At 34.0% G+C, this 13,876-nt stretch overlaps 1 protein-coding gene across 1 annotated transcript; it reads left to right on the top strand.

Moving 5' to 3' along the window:
* The first annotated feature begins 1,271 nt into the window (after positions 1-1,271).
* LOC124828293 (linoleate 13S-lipoxygenase 2-1, chloroplastic-like) lies at positions 1,272-12,746 on the top strand. The gene is made up of 9 exons (XM_047301552.2): positions 1,272-1,704; positions 3,321-3,589; positions 3,678-3,918; positions 10,016-10,339; positions 10,588-10,673; positions 10,768-10,878; positions 10,960-11,273; positions 11,409-11,675; positions 11,825-12,746. The coding sequence occupies exons 1-9, from the start codon at positions 1,344-1,346 to the stop codon at positions 12,582-12,584; spliced, it is 2,733 nt and encodes a 910-aa protein (XP_047157508.1). The 5' UTR covers positions 1,272-1,343; the 3' UTR covers positions 12,585-12,746.
* Positions 12,747-13,876: the final 1,130 nt, after the last annotated feature.

The raw sequence follows: 13,876 nt of genomic DNA, 5'->3' as shown, positions 1-13,876 counted from the left end.
AATAGTTTAACACATTTAATCAGGAAGAGCTCCTATACTAATATCAACGAAGAATACGTAATTATATATATCGAAGAATACTTGATCATTTATACCATAATACTTTATCATATACAAGTGTGATTCTTTTTTCAGTATTTCTTGTAACAATAAGACTTAACTTCTTTTCAATGTAGTCTCGAAAAAGTTTGATGATAAATAATATAAATGTAACTCATTAATATATTTAGGATAAATGTTGATATAATTATAAAATTTACATCTAGAGATAATTAAATCCCTCGAAACTGACGTGTGTTATCAAAAGTGTCTTTACTTGTGCATTGTTTTAAACGTGAGTTTCTAATAAATGTGTGAATTGGTTGTTTTTTTAATATAAAGTAGAGAATTAAATCAGTGGACGTCATGAGAACGTGAGGTGTAAGTAATATCTTTTGAAAAAGCAATGTGTCCATATAGATGCAGAATTTGAATATGTCAAAATAATACGTAGCAGAATATTAAATTGTCACCGCTTGACTTTCTCATATATAGTACAACACGAGTAGGTCCTACTGCAACTGTTTGCAAGTAAACTACCAATTAAACTAGAACATGAAAAAGAAGTTTATTTTTTACCGACAATCCTTTTTTCTACATAAAATTGCTATTGAAAAAAGAAATTAACGCAAGAAATCTTATGCAAAATAAAATAAAATAATAAATATTCTATAAACTAATTACGAGTAAAAAATAAAAATATAAAGAAGTTATATAAATTGACTTATGTTAAAATATTTATTAAAAAGGCTTCGTTCAAAAACCGCAAAAATATTTCTTCAAGCCGCCCCTAGTTGGGAATATTTCAAACAAATACTCCGAGACGTGAAATCCTTTACCAATCAAGATCAATGTCTCTCATAATAAATTTAAAAGAAAAAATCAGTGTTCAAATTTATCTAAATAAAATCACGTTAGATTTCATTAATCTTTCAAATTTAAAAAAAAAAAACAATAGATTCAAGGAATTTGGTTATCAATATCAATATCCGAAGATAACATCAATTTATAATAGCATTTTTTAAGAATTTTTATCTTTAGTAAACCATTTTTGTAAAACAAAATTAAATTAAAGTTTAAATATTAAGATGATATTAAAATCTATCTTTATAAAAACTTACAAGGATTTCGTTATTTGAAAAATCAAACAACTTTCACAATTTGTCTGTAATTAAGCCACGTGGATCATCTTTGCTCCAATATAAAGGAACCCAACTCTAACCGTAGACAGTAGTCATAAACCAAAAACTTGTTGTAATTGTAAGTTGGGAGAGATCATTTTAGGTTGCAAAATAAGATTAACCATGTTGACATTGAGAAACTCACATGTGCATCTAATAAGTGTCCTGAATAGTTCATCTTTCCCGCTATGTATAGGTGGGGAAGATACTCACAATAGCCATATAAATTGGTGGTTCTTGAAGCAGCGTAAACTCTCTTTTCCTACAGAGAGAAAGGTTCATAGGTGCATGAAAGTTGTAATGGCAAGCAGTTCCAAAAACACGAAAACCATGACAACTTCTCAAACTGTGAAGGCCCTTGTCACTGTGAAGCAAAGAAGTGGTGGATTGCTTGGGAATCTCGTTAATGGCGGTCTTGATGGCATCAAGGACTTGGTTGGGAAAACTCTCGTTTTGGAGCTTGTCAGCGATGAGCTTGATCCAAGTATGTTCTGTTTCTCCATTTGCATCCATGTTTTTCTTCAACTTATACAAAAGTCTTCATTTTTATACACATTTTTAACATTTTCATGTTTTCTTTCTTTTCTTTCATAATATTGTATTATATATAGTAAAAGAAAACTGTTCATGCACATTATCTAATTGCACTTCTGTTGTTGGAAGTCCCACATCGACTAGAGATAAGGCCAATTTATAATATATAAGTGAGGTGCAAACCTCACCTTACAAGCCGGTTTTGTGGGGTTGAGTTAGGCTTAAACCCACTTTCTAATATCTGTTTCTACCATGTTTTATTCTTCATTAGCTGCAATACAAATAGGTTTCAAACATACAATTCTTTATGTAATAAGCATGTTTAATAAACTTGTTTATGAGTATTTAAGGGATATTCATAAGCTGTAAATAATGTTTTTGAGAAACTATTGTTTTTCGAAAGAAATTTTATCCAAATAATACACATGAATATTTTTTTTATATCTATTTATGTATTGTCATAAGACCTACAATGAATTATTGTATATATAAAACAAAATCAAACTATAGTGAATCGTACTAGGTAAGATGTCATCCAACACGTGAGAATAAGGCCAATATATTTTTGGGATCACTCGTAAATTCCACTTAATAAAATAAAAGTAAACTGTTGAGAATAAATTTGAAGAAATTTTTTGATTAGTATTTATATATTCGTGAATATAGTCACTCTCACAATTGTATTTTTGCCACTTGTAATGTGCCACTTGTCCACATGATAGATAACGTGGGGTTCTTGTTTCCTTACTGGATATCACCCTATCCAGGAGGAAAGAAAAGTCAAATTTTCCATATAATCGTTAAAATGGAATTATATATAAAATAAATATATAATATAATAATTGGGTTTTATGCTGTGCAAATTATTCATCTTATGGACGAGATACATTCTAACTTATTATAACAGTTTAAACTAAATTAAAAATAATATTTTTCTTCTTTCTTATCACGAACGAGTATTATATTATACATATTCAAATTTAAATTAACAAATGCGCATAACTTATAATAATTGACTTCTTACTATCTCGGCAACACTAGAAGTGATTTAATCTTTTTATTTAAAAAAAAGAAAATAGTTATGCTTATATTTTAACAAAATGATGTGAAGACAAAATGCAATAATTATTTACCAGCAAAAGTTTGAAGATATTGTTGGTTGAATGTATTCATTTCGTACATAAATAAAGTTCTAAACACAAAAATGAATGGATTTCAACACGCTGACTCCAAAATTAATAGTCGTACGATTTGATATAAATTGCCACTTGAAAAAAGTGTGGCTTTTAAATAAAGAGTGAAATGTTTTAAGCAATATATGGTTGAATTAGAGTTTTAAAAAAATAATTACATGAAAATAATATATTAAAATCAAATATATTTTTGGTCTCTGTAATTTTGGTTTTGTTTTTGGTTCCCGTAAAATGAAAAAAAAAATATTTTTAATATTTTAGACATAAGATAAGGAATGCAAGACATACTTTACTCTTATATAATTTTCAATGATCTGTGATATATATGTTAATGTGGTTACTAAACTTTAACATCGTCTAACCCTAAATGAAGAAACAAAGACAGAGAGAAAGACAGGAGAGAGTAATGTGCACAAGATTGGGTCAACAGAGGATGAGGTGCAATATGAGGTGAGATTTGAGTTACCAGAAACTTTTGGGAATGTGGGCGCTGTTTTGGTACACAATGAGGACCACAATGAGATCTTCCTAAAGAACATAGTTCTTGATGGCCTTCCTAGTGGCTCTCTGCACTTTGCCTGTGATTCATGGATTCAGCCAACCACTCATACTTCTCATAAGAGAATCTTCTTTGCTAACAAGGTCAGACTAAACACGCTTCTCTGCACTTTGTTTCAGTGTTTTAAAGTTTGATATTGGATTAAATAATGTATGTATATGCATGGAACAGTTGTACTTGCCATCAGAAACACCAAGTGGATTAAGAAAGTTGAGGGAAGAGGAATTGGTGGCAATAAGAGGAAATGGAGAAGGAGAACGAAAAAGCAGTGATAGAATTTACGACTATGATGTTTACAATGATCTTGGAGACCCTGACAATAACATTGACCTCAAAAGGCCTGTTCTTGGTGGCTCCAAGCAATACCCATACCCAAGACGCTGTCGCACAGGTCGAAATCCATCAAAAGCAGGTTGTTTAACTATTTTTTCTATCTCACTTTTTTATTCTTTTTGTTTTTATAAGCAAGTATCATATAGAATTGTTGTAGTAACCTAAATCATCATACATAGATAACAAAAATTAAAATAACTCATAAATAAGATTTACTGATGAATAAATTAAAGAAATCCTCCATCTTACATACAACACTCAAGACTCAAAATAAATAATTCTACCATATTATTTGTTGTTGTTAATTAATTTTTAAATATAAATTTGAGTGTTTTTTAATGAGTTTATTAAATTTGTTTAGTTTCATACGCAGTGAAATATTTTTCAGTTTTGAATTGAAATTAAGTTTTTATCATTTAACTTTGTTAATAGCCATTATATTATCTGCTGTAACATCTCAAAAATATAGCAATAAACTATATAATAGAATAATCACATTAATAATAATCCAGATCACTCTTACACTAGAGTCGAGCGTACGCTCATGGCCAAACGGCCTTACAGAAGGAGTTACAAATTTAAGTCGTACAAGATAAGCAAACTTGACCGAACGGTTTACAAAAGAAAATACCGAACGATCATACTTAAACAAAGGGAAGGTGATCGAACGACCACCTTACTATAACTAGACAAAGGACAGAACGTCCTACTGTTCGATCTTTACCTCAACTTCTTCCAAATTTTATTCTTCTAGCGCCACTTCCAGCAGCTCGTCTCCTTCTACTCACATCCACACAGATGATCATTGCAATGACAAGGTCGGACATACAAAACCAGACGACACAGGAAAACACAGGGTAAACTTATATAATTTAATTCATATATACACATACATTTTACTCAATCAAACACGTACGATATATTTCATCCTATGTTTCATATAAATCATAATACTAGACTAACTCGTCCGGACTATATGAAATCTGTGTAGCTACAGGCGTTTGTGCACCCGGGTGATGTAGTAACTGGGATGCCCTCAACAACTGCCACCCGAGGTTAGTCCTATCTGTCCAAAGTACTCCTAAGGACTAGGACTTCCTGCCGTTCCCACACATGGCCTACCCTCTTCTACATGAAGACGAGTACCCACGGAACATCAAGATGAACCGCCAGCTTAGCAATTCCCACAGTCATACTTTACAAATTCAATATTCAAACATGAGTCGTTCCTCCCCGGAACGCTCGTTCATAATTCCAACACATTTCATTCATATCATATTCTCCTCATCTTCCATTATCAATCATCTCAGTCTCGTCTTCATTATCAATCATTTAAATTTCCTCTATGTTCAAAGATTTATAAAGACACTAGATACCGAACGTTCAATCCTCACTCAGAACGAGGACGAACACATGGAACGAGATAGAGAGGTCTCCATTTCCAGAATAGAATAAGACCGAGAGGGTTACGGTCGGTTTGAGAGAGAAACCGAGTGTAATAAATATAGCAAGAAACGAATGAACCGACCGTTCATTACCAAGTGAATCAATTATATGAACTGACTCGTGATAGCTCTAATCGAACGCTGAAAAGGCCTCGCCAAGTGTTACGACTCTAGGCCGGAATCAATCGATACAGACACATCAAGACATTTAAGTAATAATACTTAAAAGAATTTACATGAAGAAATCGAACACTTATGAATATTTAACTTAGTTGAATTTACATCAAGATATCTAAATGTCAGTCAATGACCGAGCACGGTAGAGAAGAAAATTCTATTGAAGTCAGACGAACACTATTTTTCATCAATATAGATTATATAAGAAACGAGTACGAGCGCTTGGTGTAAGACCGAGCACTACTCAATACGAGCGCTTGGTGTAAGACCGAGCACTAATAAACTTATAATAAAAGGCTTGATAAATAGAATAAGATACTATCGAAGTAGTGTTTACGAACAACGAGAATATACCATTACATATATATATATATATATATATATATATATATATATAAATTTAGTTTATCACAGGATACCCAGATACAACTATGCTTGGCCGAACGCTCAAGCATAGTATTATCACACGAGGACGCTCGTCCTCAACTAGAATTCTCTCCAAATGAAAGAATCCCATTTCAACTCTGTTTACCAGAAGAACCGAACGGTCGAAGACCGTTCAATAACGAACGTACACTTTCATGTGAGAAATTTCATATTCAGAATTAATTTATATCTGTCTCATTTCTTAACATATATTTTCATAACTTTATTCATTCATATCAAAATCAACTTTCATACTTCATACAATCCATATCATATAAGTTTCATATATTTCATACATTATAACATAACTCAGCCATATTTCATTTCCACTCCTTAAATAAACGAACGTTCATTCAATCCAATCATATCAACCATCATGTATCAAAATCATTCAGTCAACTAACGAACGTTCATACAGTACAACAACATACAAATTAAATTAAATAAGCTTCCCTTACCTCTGAGCGTGACCGAATGTTCCCAGACGCAGAAATACGATTTCACCACTACAGGTTCTTCTATCGTCAACGCTCGACAATTCAAACTACACCAAGTGACAACCCGACACTATCAGAATCGCTCATTTTAAGAATGGTGATCAACACATGAACCCAGAACTGGGTTTGCATGTTTAGGAAAAACAAACAACAGAGCGAAGACTTACCAGTCAGCTTCACAAACCGAACGGTTTATCTGAAGCTCTTGACACCGGAAGTGCTTCTACGGTGCCGGAATAGTGATGGGAGAAGAGAAAGTGAGTATTTTCTCAGAGAGAAGATGAAGAGGATGTAGAGAGAAGGAGGAGAGAATGAGATTCTTCAGAAATCTGAAAAAAGGGTGCATGCAGAGAGTGGGGTAGATTTTCTGAAAATCCAAGATTTGCTTCACACTTCAAAACGGATGTCCCCTCATCTATCGACACCTATTTTCCACTAACTGATTTTCGGATTCTCTTCGCTTAACACCTAGCGTTCGTCATCTGAGTGTCAAGCCTCCCTCTTGACACGTGAATTCCACTAACGATACGTGGGTGGATTTTACTGGTTTTGACATCTGCCATCTTATTTTTTTCATGTATTAATATATAAAGTTTGTTATCAATGTAGATTTATATTATAGTTAATGTAAAAATATGTTGAATAATAGAGGAATGTCATTGTCAACTATATTCATGACGGTGATATAACAATTATTCTTTGTTTGTTATAAGTGATAATAAGGAAGTTACCGACATTTTCCAATATATTTTTGATTAAAAATAAGGTTTAATAGGTTCGGAGGTCCCTATATTTGCGGGTTCGTTTCAATTGGGTCCTCCAATTTTGGAAGTGATCAATTGGGTCCTTAATTTGGTCAATTTGATTCAATAATAACTTTTCCGTTAAATAGAGTTAACGACGTTAACTTTTTTAATATGTGGCAAGCTGAGTCATCTTGATGTCACTGTTTGAGCTGTCCAACGTATCATTCTCTGTATATACACAAATTTTCCTTCATGACCAACATATCCAACAACATATACCAAATTCTGATTCCTCAGTTGCTAACACATAGGAAAATGATTGAAATTCTTACGAATATTCAGTTGATAGCTCCTCTCTTCCTCTTCCTTTCCCTCCTCCTTCCCCTCATCATCTTCTTCTACTCCTCACGTTTCAACAACAAACAGGCTGCTCCAAATAAACAAATCGTTACTATCCCATCATATCCACTCATTGGCTCCTGCTTAGCCATTAAACGCACCGACAACCGCCGTCTTCAGTGGGAATCTGATATAGTCCAAATCTCACCCGCCAACACCTTCACCTTCCACCGCCCACTGGGTCACCTCCAAGTCTTCACTGGCAACCCTGCCAACATCGAGCACATTCTCAAGACCCGCTTCTCCAACTACCAAAAGGGCAATATCGTCATTAGTACGCTCTCCGACTTCCTCGGCACGGGGATATTCAACTCCGATGGCAACACATGGAAGTTCTAAAGACAACTCGCAAGCCACGAATTCAATACAAAGTCTCTCCGCAAGTTTGTGGAGCAAGTGGTGGATGCCGAACTCTCCCACCACCTCATCCGCATCATGGCTTCAGCGGCACAACAAGACCAAATCCTCGATTTCCAAGACATCCTTTAACGCTTCGCCTTCGATAACATATGCAAAATCGCCTTTGGATTCGACGCAAACTACCTGACGCCATCGGTTGAACGGAGCAAGTTCACGGTGGCGTACGAAGAAGCGTTACAAGGACGAGCCCTAATTTCTCTAATTTCCCCAATTTTGCAAATACGAGCTACCTGACCCCAAAATAGGAAACATTGTTTTGGTTTAATGAGTTATAATTATATTTCGAAAATTCATTTATTCATATTTCAATGCAGAGTGAGGGCCAGGAGGCGGCGTAGATGGTCCGCCAGAGGTTGTGATCGGTGCAGAGACGGCGGAGGTGGAGGGTGGCGGAGGATGCGGAGGCGAGGGTGGGGCCGTCGAGGCGATTAAGGATGTGGGATCGAATGATGTCGGGGTGGAGAGTGGTGATGTCAGAAGAAGAAAAAGAAGAAGCGGCGTCCATGGATGGCATGAGAAGAGAAAGTAAGAATAGTGAGAAAATAGAAATTTTGAAAGAGTTGTATGCTTACTTGGTTGGGGTTGCACTGAGAAGGATAAGGATTATAGATACGATGTTGGTCATGAAGGAAAATTTGTGTATATACAGAGAATGATACGTTGGACAACTATAACAGTGCCATCAAGATGACTCAGCTTGTCACATATTAAAAAAGTTAACGTCGTTAACTGCATTTAACGGAAAGGTTATTATTGAATCAAATTGACAAAATTAAGGACCCAATTGATCATTTCCAAAATTGGAGGACCCAATTGAAACGAACCCGCAAATATAGGGACCTCCGAACCTATTAAACCTAAAAATAACAATTATTTGCTATTTTAAACTGCAATATTAATGACAAGAATGTCTAATAAACTTTAACTTCATAAAAAATTTAAAATTTAATTAAATAATATTTATTATAATATCTCTTGATTAAAAATAAAAAAGTAAAAATATTGTCGTTTTTATGTAACCATATTTAACAAGTTACCCTCCACCTCCAAAGTAATCATTATATCTTCCTAGCTATTTTACCAAATGGAATATATTACTTTTGCATGAAATACATTTAGTGTTATTATCTTTGAATACCTAGAGCTCTTTGAAATGGAGATTATGCATTTTCGCTCATCCAACGAGGCTGTAGAATTTTACTAAACCAAGAGTGTACTCCTAACCAATATGTTTAGGCATTCCACTAATTTATTAAGTGAAAACACACGCAAATTATAATTTGACAAATCTAACCCGCTCACACAACCCATTAAAATCACCATAAGTGAAAAAAGAACTATATTTTGTCTTCTTAAAATTATAGTTGACAATTTGTTATAAATCACACATTTTTCTTCCTAAAATGTTAATCATATTCCGCCATTTCTTATAACTCTGGCCATATATATATATATATATATATATATATATATATATATATATATATATATATATATATATATATATATATATATATATATATATATATATATATATATATTTCCTCCCGACCAACCCCTATGTTGCCCTCTCTCAATTTTCCCAATAACTTTTTTTTTTCCTTTTTGTTATTGTCTAATATATAATTTTAATTGAAGTAAGCAAATTGAAGTATGTTTATTGTGTTTGTGTCTGGTCCACAATGCTTCTGTAAGCTATAATAATATGAGTGGGTTAAGAGTTTTCGGTAAAATAATATGTTTACATTGTTATATATTAAGATTGAGAAAATCGTCTGCTTGTTTACTATTTATTAATTTATTAATAAATAAATTCATCTACAGTCATTTCAAAAATATTTAAAATAGGTTGTTTAATCTCTAATTAACTAGAAAATAACTTGTTTAAAGACCAGAGTTGCCGTTTTTCTCTGAGAAAATTTTGTTTCAATTGCTCCAATACTGCTTAGTTTTTGAAGGACTACTACTAACACTTACTTCCCCTTCTTTTACATATTTTCATCATTATAAGATTGTTACAGATTTTCGTCTAATTTTATTTTTGGTTTTTGATTGTTGTTACATAGATCCGTTGTCTGAAAAGAAAGGATCAAACTTCTATGTTCCTCGCGATGAGGTGTTTTCTGACATAAAGCAAACACAGTTCACAACAACTACAGTATCCTCAGGCATAAGTTTGGTTTTGGAGTCCTTAGATGCAATTCTGTCTGACCAAGATCTTGGATTTGTGAGCTTTGAAGACATAGACACGCTCTACAAAGAGGGATTCCATTTGCCACAGCTTCAAGCCAATGGATTGAATGTGCTTCAAAGGGTAATTCCAAAGTTACTCAGTGTTGTCAATGATAAACAGAACCTTCTACGTTTTGATGCCCCAGAAGCATTTAAAAGTAAGTTCACTTTACTTTCATAACAAGAAATAAAGCTTCTCGCATAATTACTTGCTTTAAACTTATTTTTGTGCAATATACTACATAGATTTGATATTCCAGATGCTGTATTTAATATGACACAATGTACTAATCATCTTTACTGGGAAATCATGTAAGCTAGAGTTTCCAACACATTCCTATATGTAAAAGATAAAGAAACTATAGAGTTTTCTACATTTATATGATTGTGTCATTGGAAATTGCAGGGGATAGATTCTTTTGGTTATCAGATGAACAATTTGCAAGGGAAACTTTGGCAGGTGTCAACCCCTATAGCATCCAAGTGGTCAAGGCAAGAGTAGAACAAAATAATTGGTTTTTGCTTCTAGTATAATACACACTGAAATGTTCTTCAATAATTTGTTCTCATTTTATTCATTCTGCAGGAGTGGCCCTTGAAAAGTAAATTAGATCCCCAAATCTATGGTTCACCAGAATCAGCAATCACTAGAGAAGTCATTGAGCCGCAAATAATTGGTTATTGCACAATTGAAGAGGTAGCAAAGCATCATTGACTTAAACTAAATTAGACTGTGTTATGATTAAAAGTAATACTTAGTTTGGATACATGCATGCAGGCTATTGAACAGAAGAAGTTATTTATGTTAGACTACCATGATTTATTCTTACCATATGTAAGCAAAGTGAGAGAGATTAAGGGAACCACATTATATGGATCACGGACTCTATTCTTCCTCACTGAACAAGGAACATTGAAACCATTAGCTATTGAGCTCACAAGACCAGCTATGGAAGGCAAGCCACAATGGAAGGAGGTCTTCAAACCATCTTCTCATTCCTCTTCTCATCCAACCAATCTCTGGCTTTGGAGGCTGGCCAAACTTCATGTTCTTGCCCAAGATTCAGGTTATCATGAACTTGTGAGCCATTGGTGAGTGCAGTAATGTTATTGCCTTTTGCCATTCATAATAATGACACAATGATCAAACCAATTAGTTGGTATGGGAAGTTTCAAGAGTCTGTAATCGATTCTAATTTTGTATGCATAAATTGTTCAATTTCGTAGGTTAAGAACTCATTGTGCTGTAGAACCCTTCATCATTGCAACGCATAGGCAACTTAGCATCATGCATCCAATCTACAGATTACTGCATCCACACATGAGATATACCATGGAGATCAATTCCCTCGCTCGTGAGGTGCTTATCAGCGCAAATGGGGTCATTGAAAGTTCGTTCACTCCAAGAAAATATTCTATGGAAATAAGTTCTGTGGCATATGATCAACTTTGGCAGTTTGATTTGCAAGCACTTCCCAATGATCTTATTTCCAGGTAAAGTTCATAGAAAATGCTATTCATTTGAAAGCAATCTTTCTCCATTTATAGAATAAAGTATTAGTTTCATTATGTTTACTTCTTTTTGTAAAGCCACATTACTCACCTATTGATGTTAATTTTGGTCTTCTATGATCTGTTGTCAGAGGAATGGCTGTGGCTGATCCAAATGCACCACATGGCCTAAAGCTAACAATTGAAGACTACCCTTTTGCCAATGATGGTCTTCTTATATGGGATGCCATCAAAGAATGGGTAACTGAGTATGTTAACCATTACTATCCAACCCCAAGCACGGTGGAGTCTGATCAAGAGCTCCAAGCATGGTGGACAGAAATTCGAACAGTGGGTCATGGAGACAAAGCCAAAGAACAATGGTGGCCAAATCTCAAAACACCAAAAGACCTTACAGAGATCGTTACAACTATAGCTTGGGTAGCTTCTGCGCATCATGCAGCTGTTAACTTTGCCCAATATGCTTATGGAGGCTATTTCCCTAATCGACCAACAATTGCTAGAAATAACATTCCTACAGAAGACCCTTCTAAGGAAGAGTTGGAAAAACTGATAAATAGCCCTGAGAAAATATTTCTGGAGTGTTTACCATCACAAATTCAATCAACCTTGGTGATGGTTGTTTTGAATTTGTTATCGGATCATTCTCCAGATGAGGAGTATATTGGACAATACGTGGAACAATCATGGGTTGAGAATCCAACTATAAAGTCGGCCTTTGAAAGGTTTAGTACGAAATTGAAGGAGATTGAAGGTATCATAGACTCAAGAAATGCAGATACTAATTTGAAGAATAGGAATGGTGCTGGGGTGGTGCCATATGAGCTAATGAAGCCATTCTCAGGGCCTGGAGTTACTGGAAAGGGAGTTCCATATAGCATATCAATTTGACGATTGTGCTTCTTATATATATGCATAATATCCTATACTAGCTTTATTTTTTTCACAAATAAAAATTATGAAGCATTTGGGTGCTTGAACTCGTGTACAAAGCACAACTTTATACTTGGAGCAGCTATATTACATTTATACATAGGTTAATAATCATTTAAACTTTTTATCCAAAATAATATAATGTCATAATAATGTGTTAGTTGGAATCTATAATAAAATATTCACATTGGCTATTCATCTCCCACATTTTGCATAGTAAGGAAATGGTTTATTAGGTACGTTCTCAGTTACTTCTTAGTTTAGAAATATTCTTGCGAGGTTATTGTGAAATAAAGGTGCTTATGGATTGAATTTTTCCAAATTTAGTTCAAATTTAACAAAATTTGGATTTTCTTTACTCAACTTAAATTAGATTAAATATAAATTGAATCCATTTTGTCAATTTAATATATTTGACTATTAAGTCTATTAGACATTGGTCGGTAATGACATACTTTTTAACTATGACCCAAACATATTCAAGAAGTATTAGAGTCATTTATGCAAGGTAAAATAAAGTTCTTTCTCTTAGGTCATCATGGAGCACCTCTAGTAGATTAGGAATATTTAAATCTTATATTAAGGGTCAAGTAGTGTAAGATTTCTTTTTAGGCCTTGTATTAAAGGCCAAGTAGTGTAGGGTTTTTGAACAATCTAGCTTAAGTTGTAAGGCAATATTTGTGTCTAGCTTAAGCTAATCTTTGGGTGATTAGTTTTGTAACCCTATGTTGGTGGAGGGTGTTCCACATGAGACATGGTGGCCACATGAAAAGCTGATGGAATACCATTTGGTAGACACATTGGACCTCTCACTAGAGCAAAAGCAAAGAGGATGGAAGAGAAAGACATATCTCAAAGAACTCTACTTCTATGGAAGATAGAGTACTAGTTCTTCCTTCTTTTCTCGTAAAGCTTGTAAATATATACATATGTTTATTTTACGCCTTGTATTTGGTCAACGACCATTGCTAAGTCTTTCTTAAGCATCACTAGAATTTAGGGCTGATTAATGGACCTTAGCGCCATTTTTGAACCAAAGATAAGGGTGGAGTGTCACTTTTGAGTGTCTTTTGGCTTGCTTAAGCCTTAAGGTACTTAGTGAAGTACTTGAAAAACACCATAAGGGGGTGGACGAGTTGAATAGTGTTAATGGAAAATTTTCGCAACCCTTATGATATAGCACATTATCAAGCTCTTGAAATTTTTGTTTTAAATGATTGAAAGCTCGACTTAATAGATTTGTATAATAA

This window comes from Vigna umbellata, chromosome 7, assembly GCF_029865625.1.
Source record: "Vigna umbellata cultivar VRB3 chromosome 7, Vumbellata_1.0, whole genome shotgun sequence".
Taxonomy (NCBI): Eukaryota; Viridiplantae; Streptophyta; class Magnoliopsida; order Fabales; family Fabaceae; genus Vigna; species Vigna umbellata.
The sequence above is the reverse complement of the archived record's forward strand: the minus strand, read 5'-3'. Positions and strand labels throughout refer to the sequence as shown.

What these genes read in the sequence shown, in the direction of transcription:
- LOC124828293 (XM_047301552.2), top strand. Translation starts at nt 1,344, where the DNA reads ATGTTGACATTGAGAAACTCACATGTGCATCTAATAAGTGTCCTGAAT. An exon ending in ATAGCATCCAAGTGGTCAAG is followed by an intron (nt 10,674 to 10,767) that starts GCAAGAGTAGAA and finishes TTCATTCTGCAG; the next exon opens with GAGTGGCCCTTGAAAAGTAA. An exon ending in CCCAATGATCTTATTTCCAG is followed by an intron (nt 11,676 to 11,824) that starts GTAAAGTTCATA and finishes ATCTGTTGTCAG; the next exon opens with AGGAATGGCTGTGGCTGATC.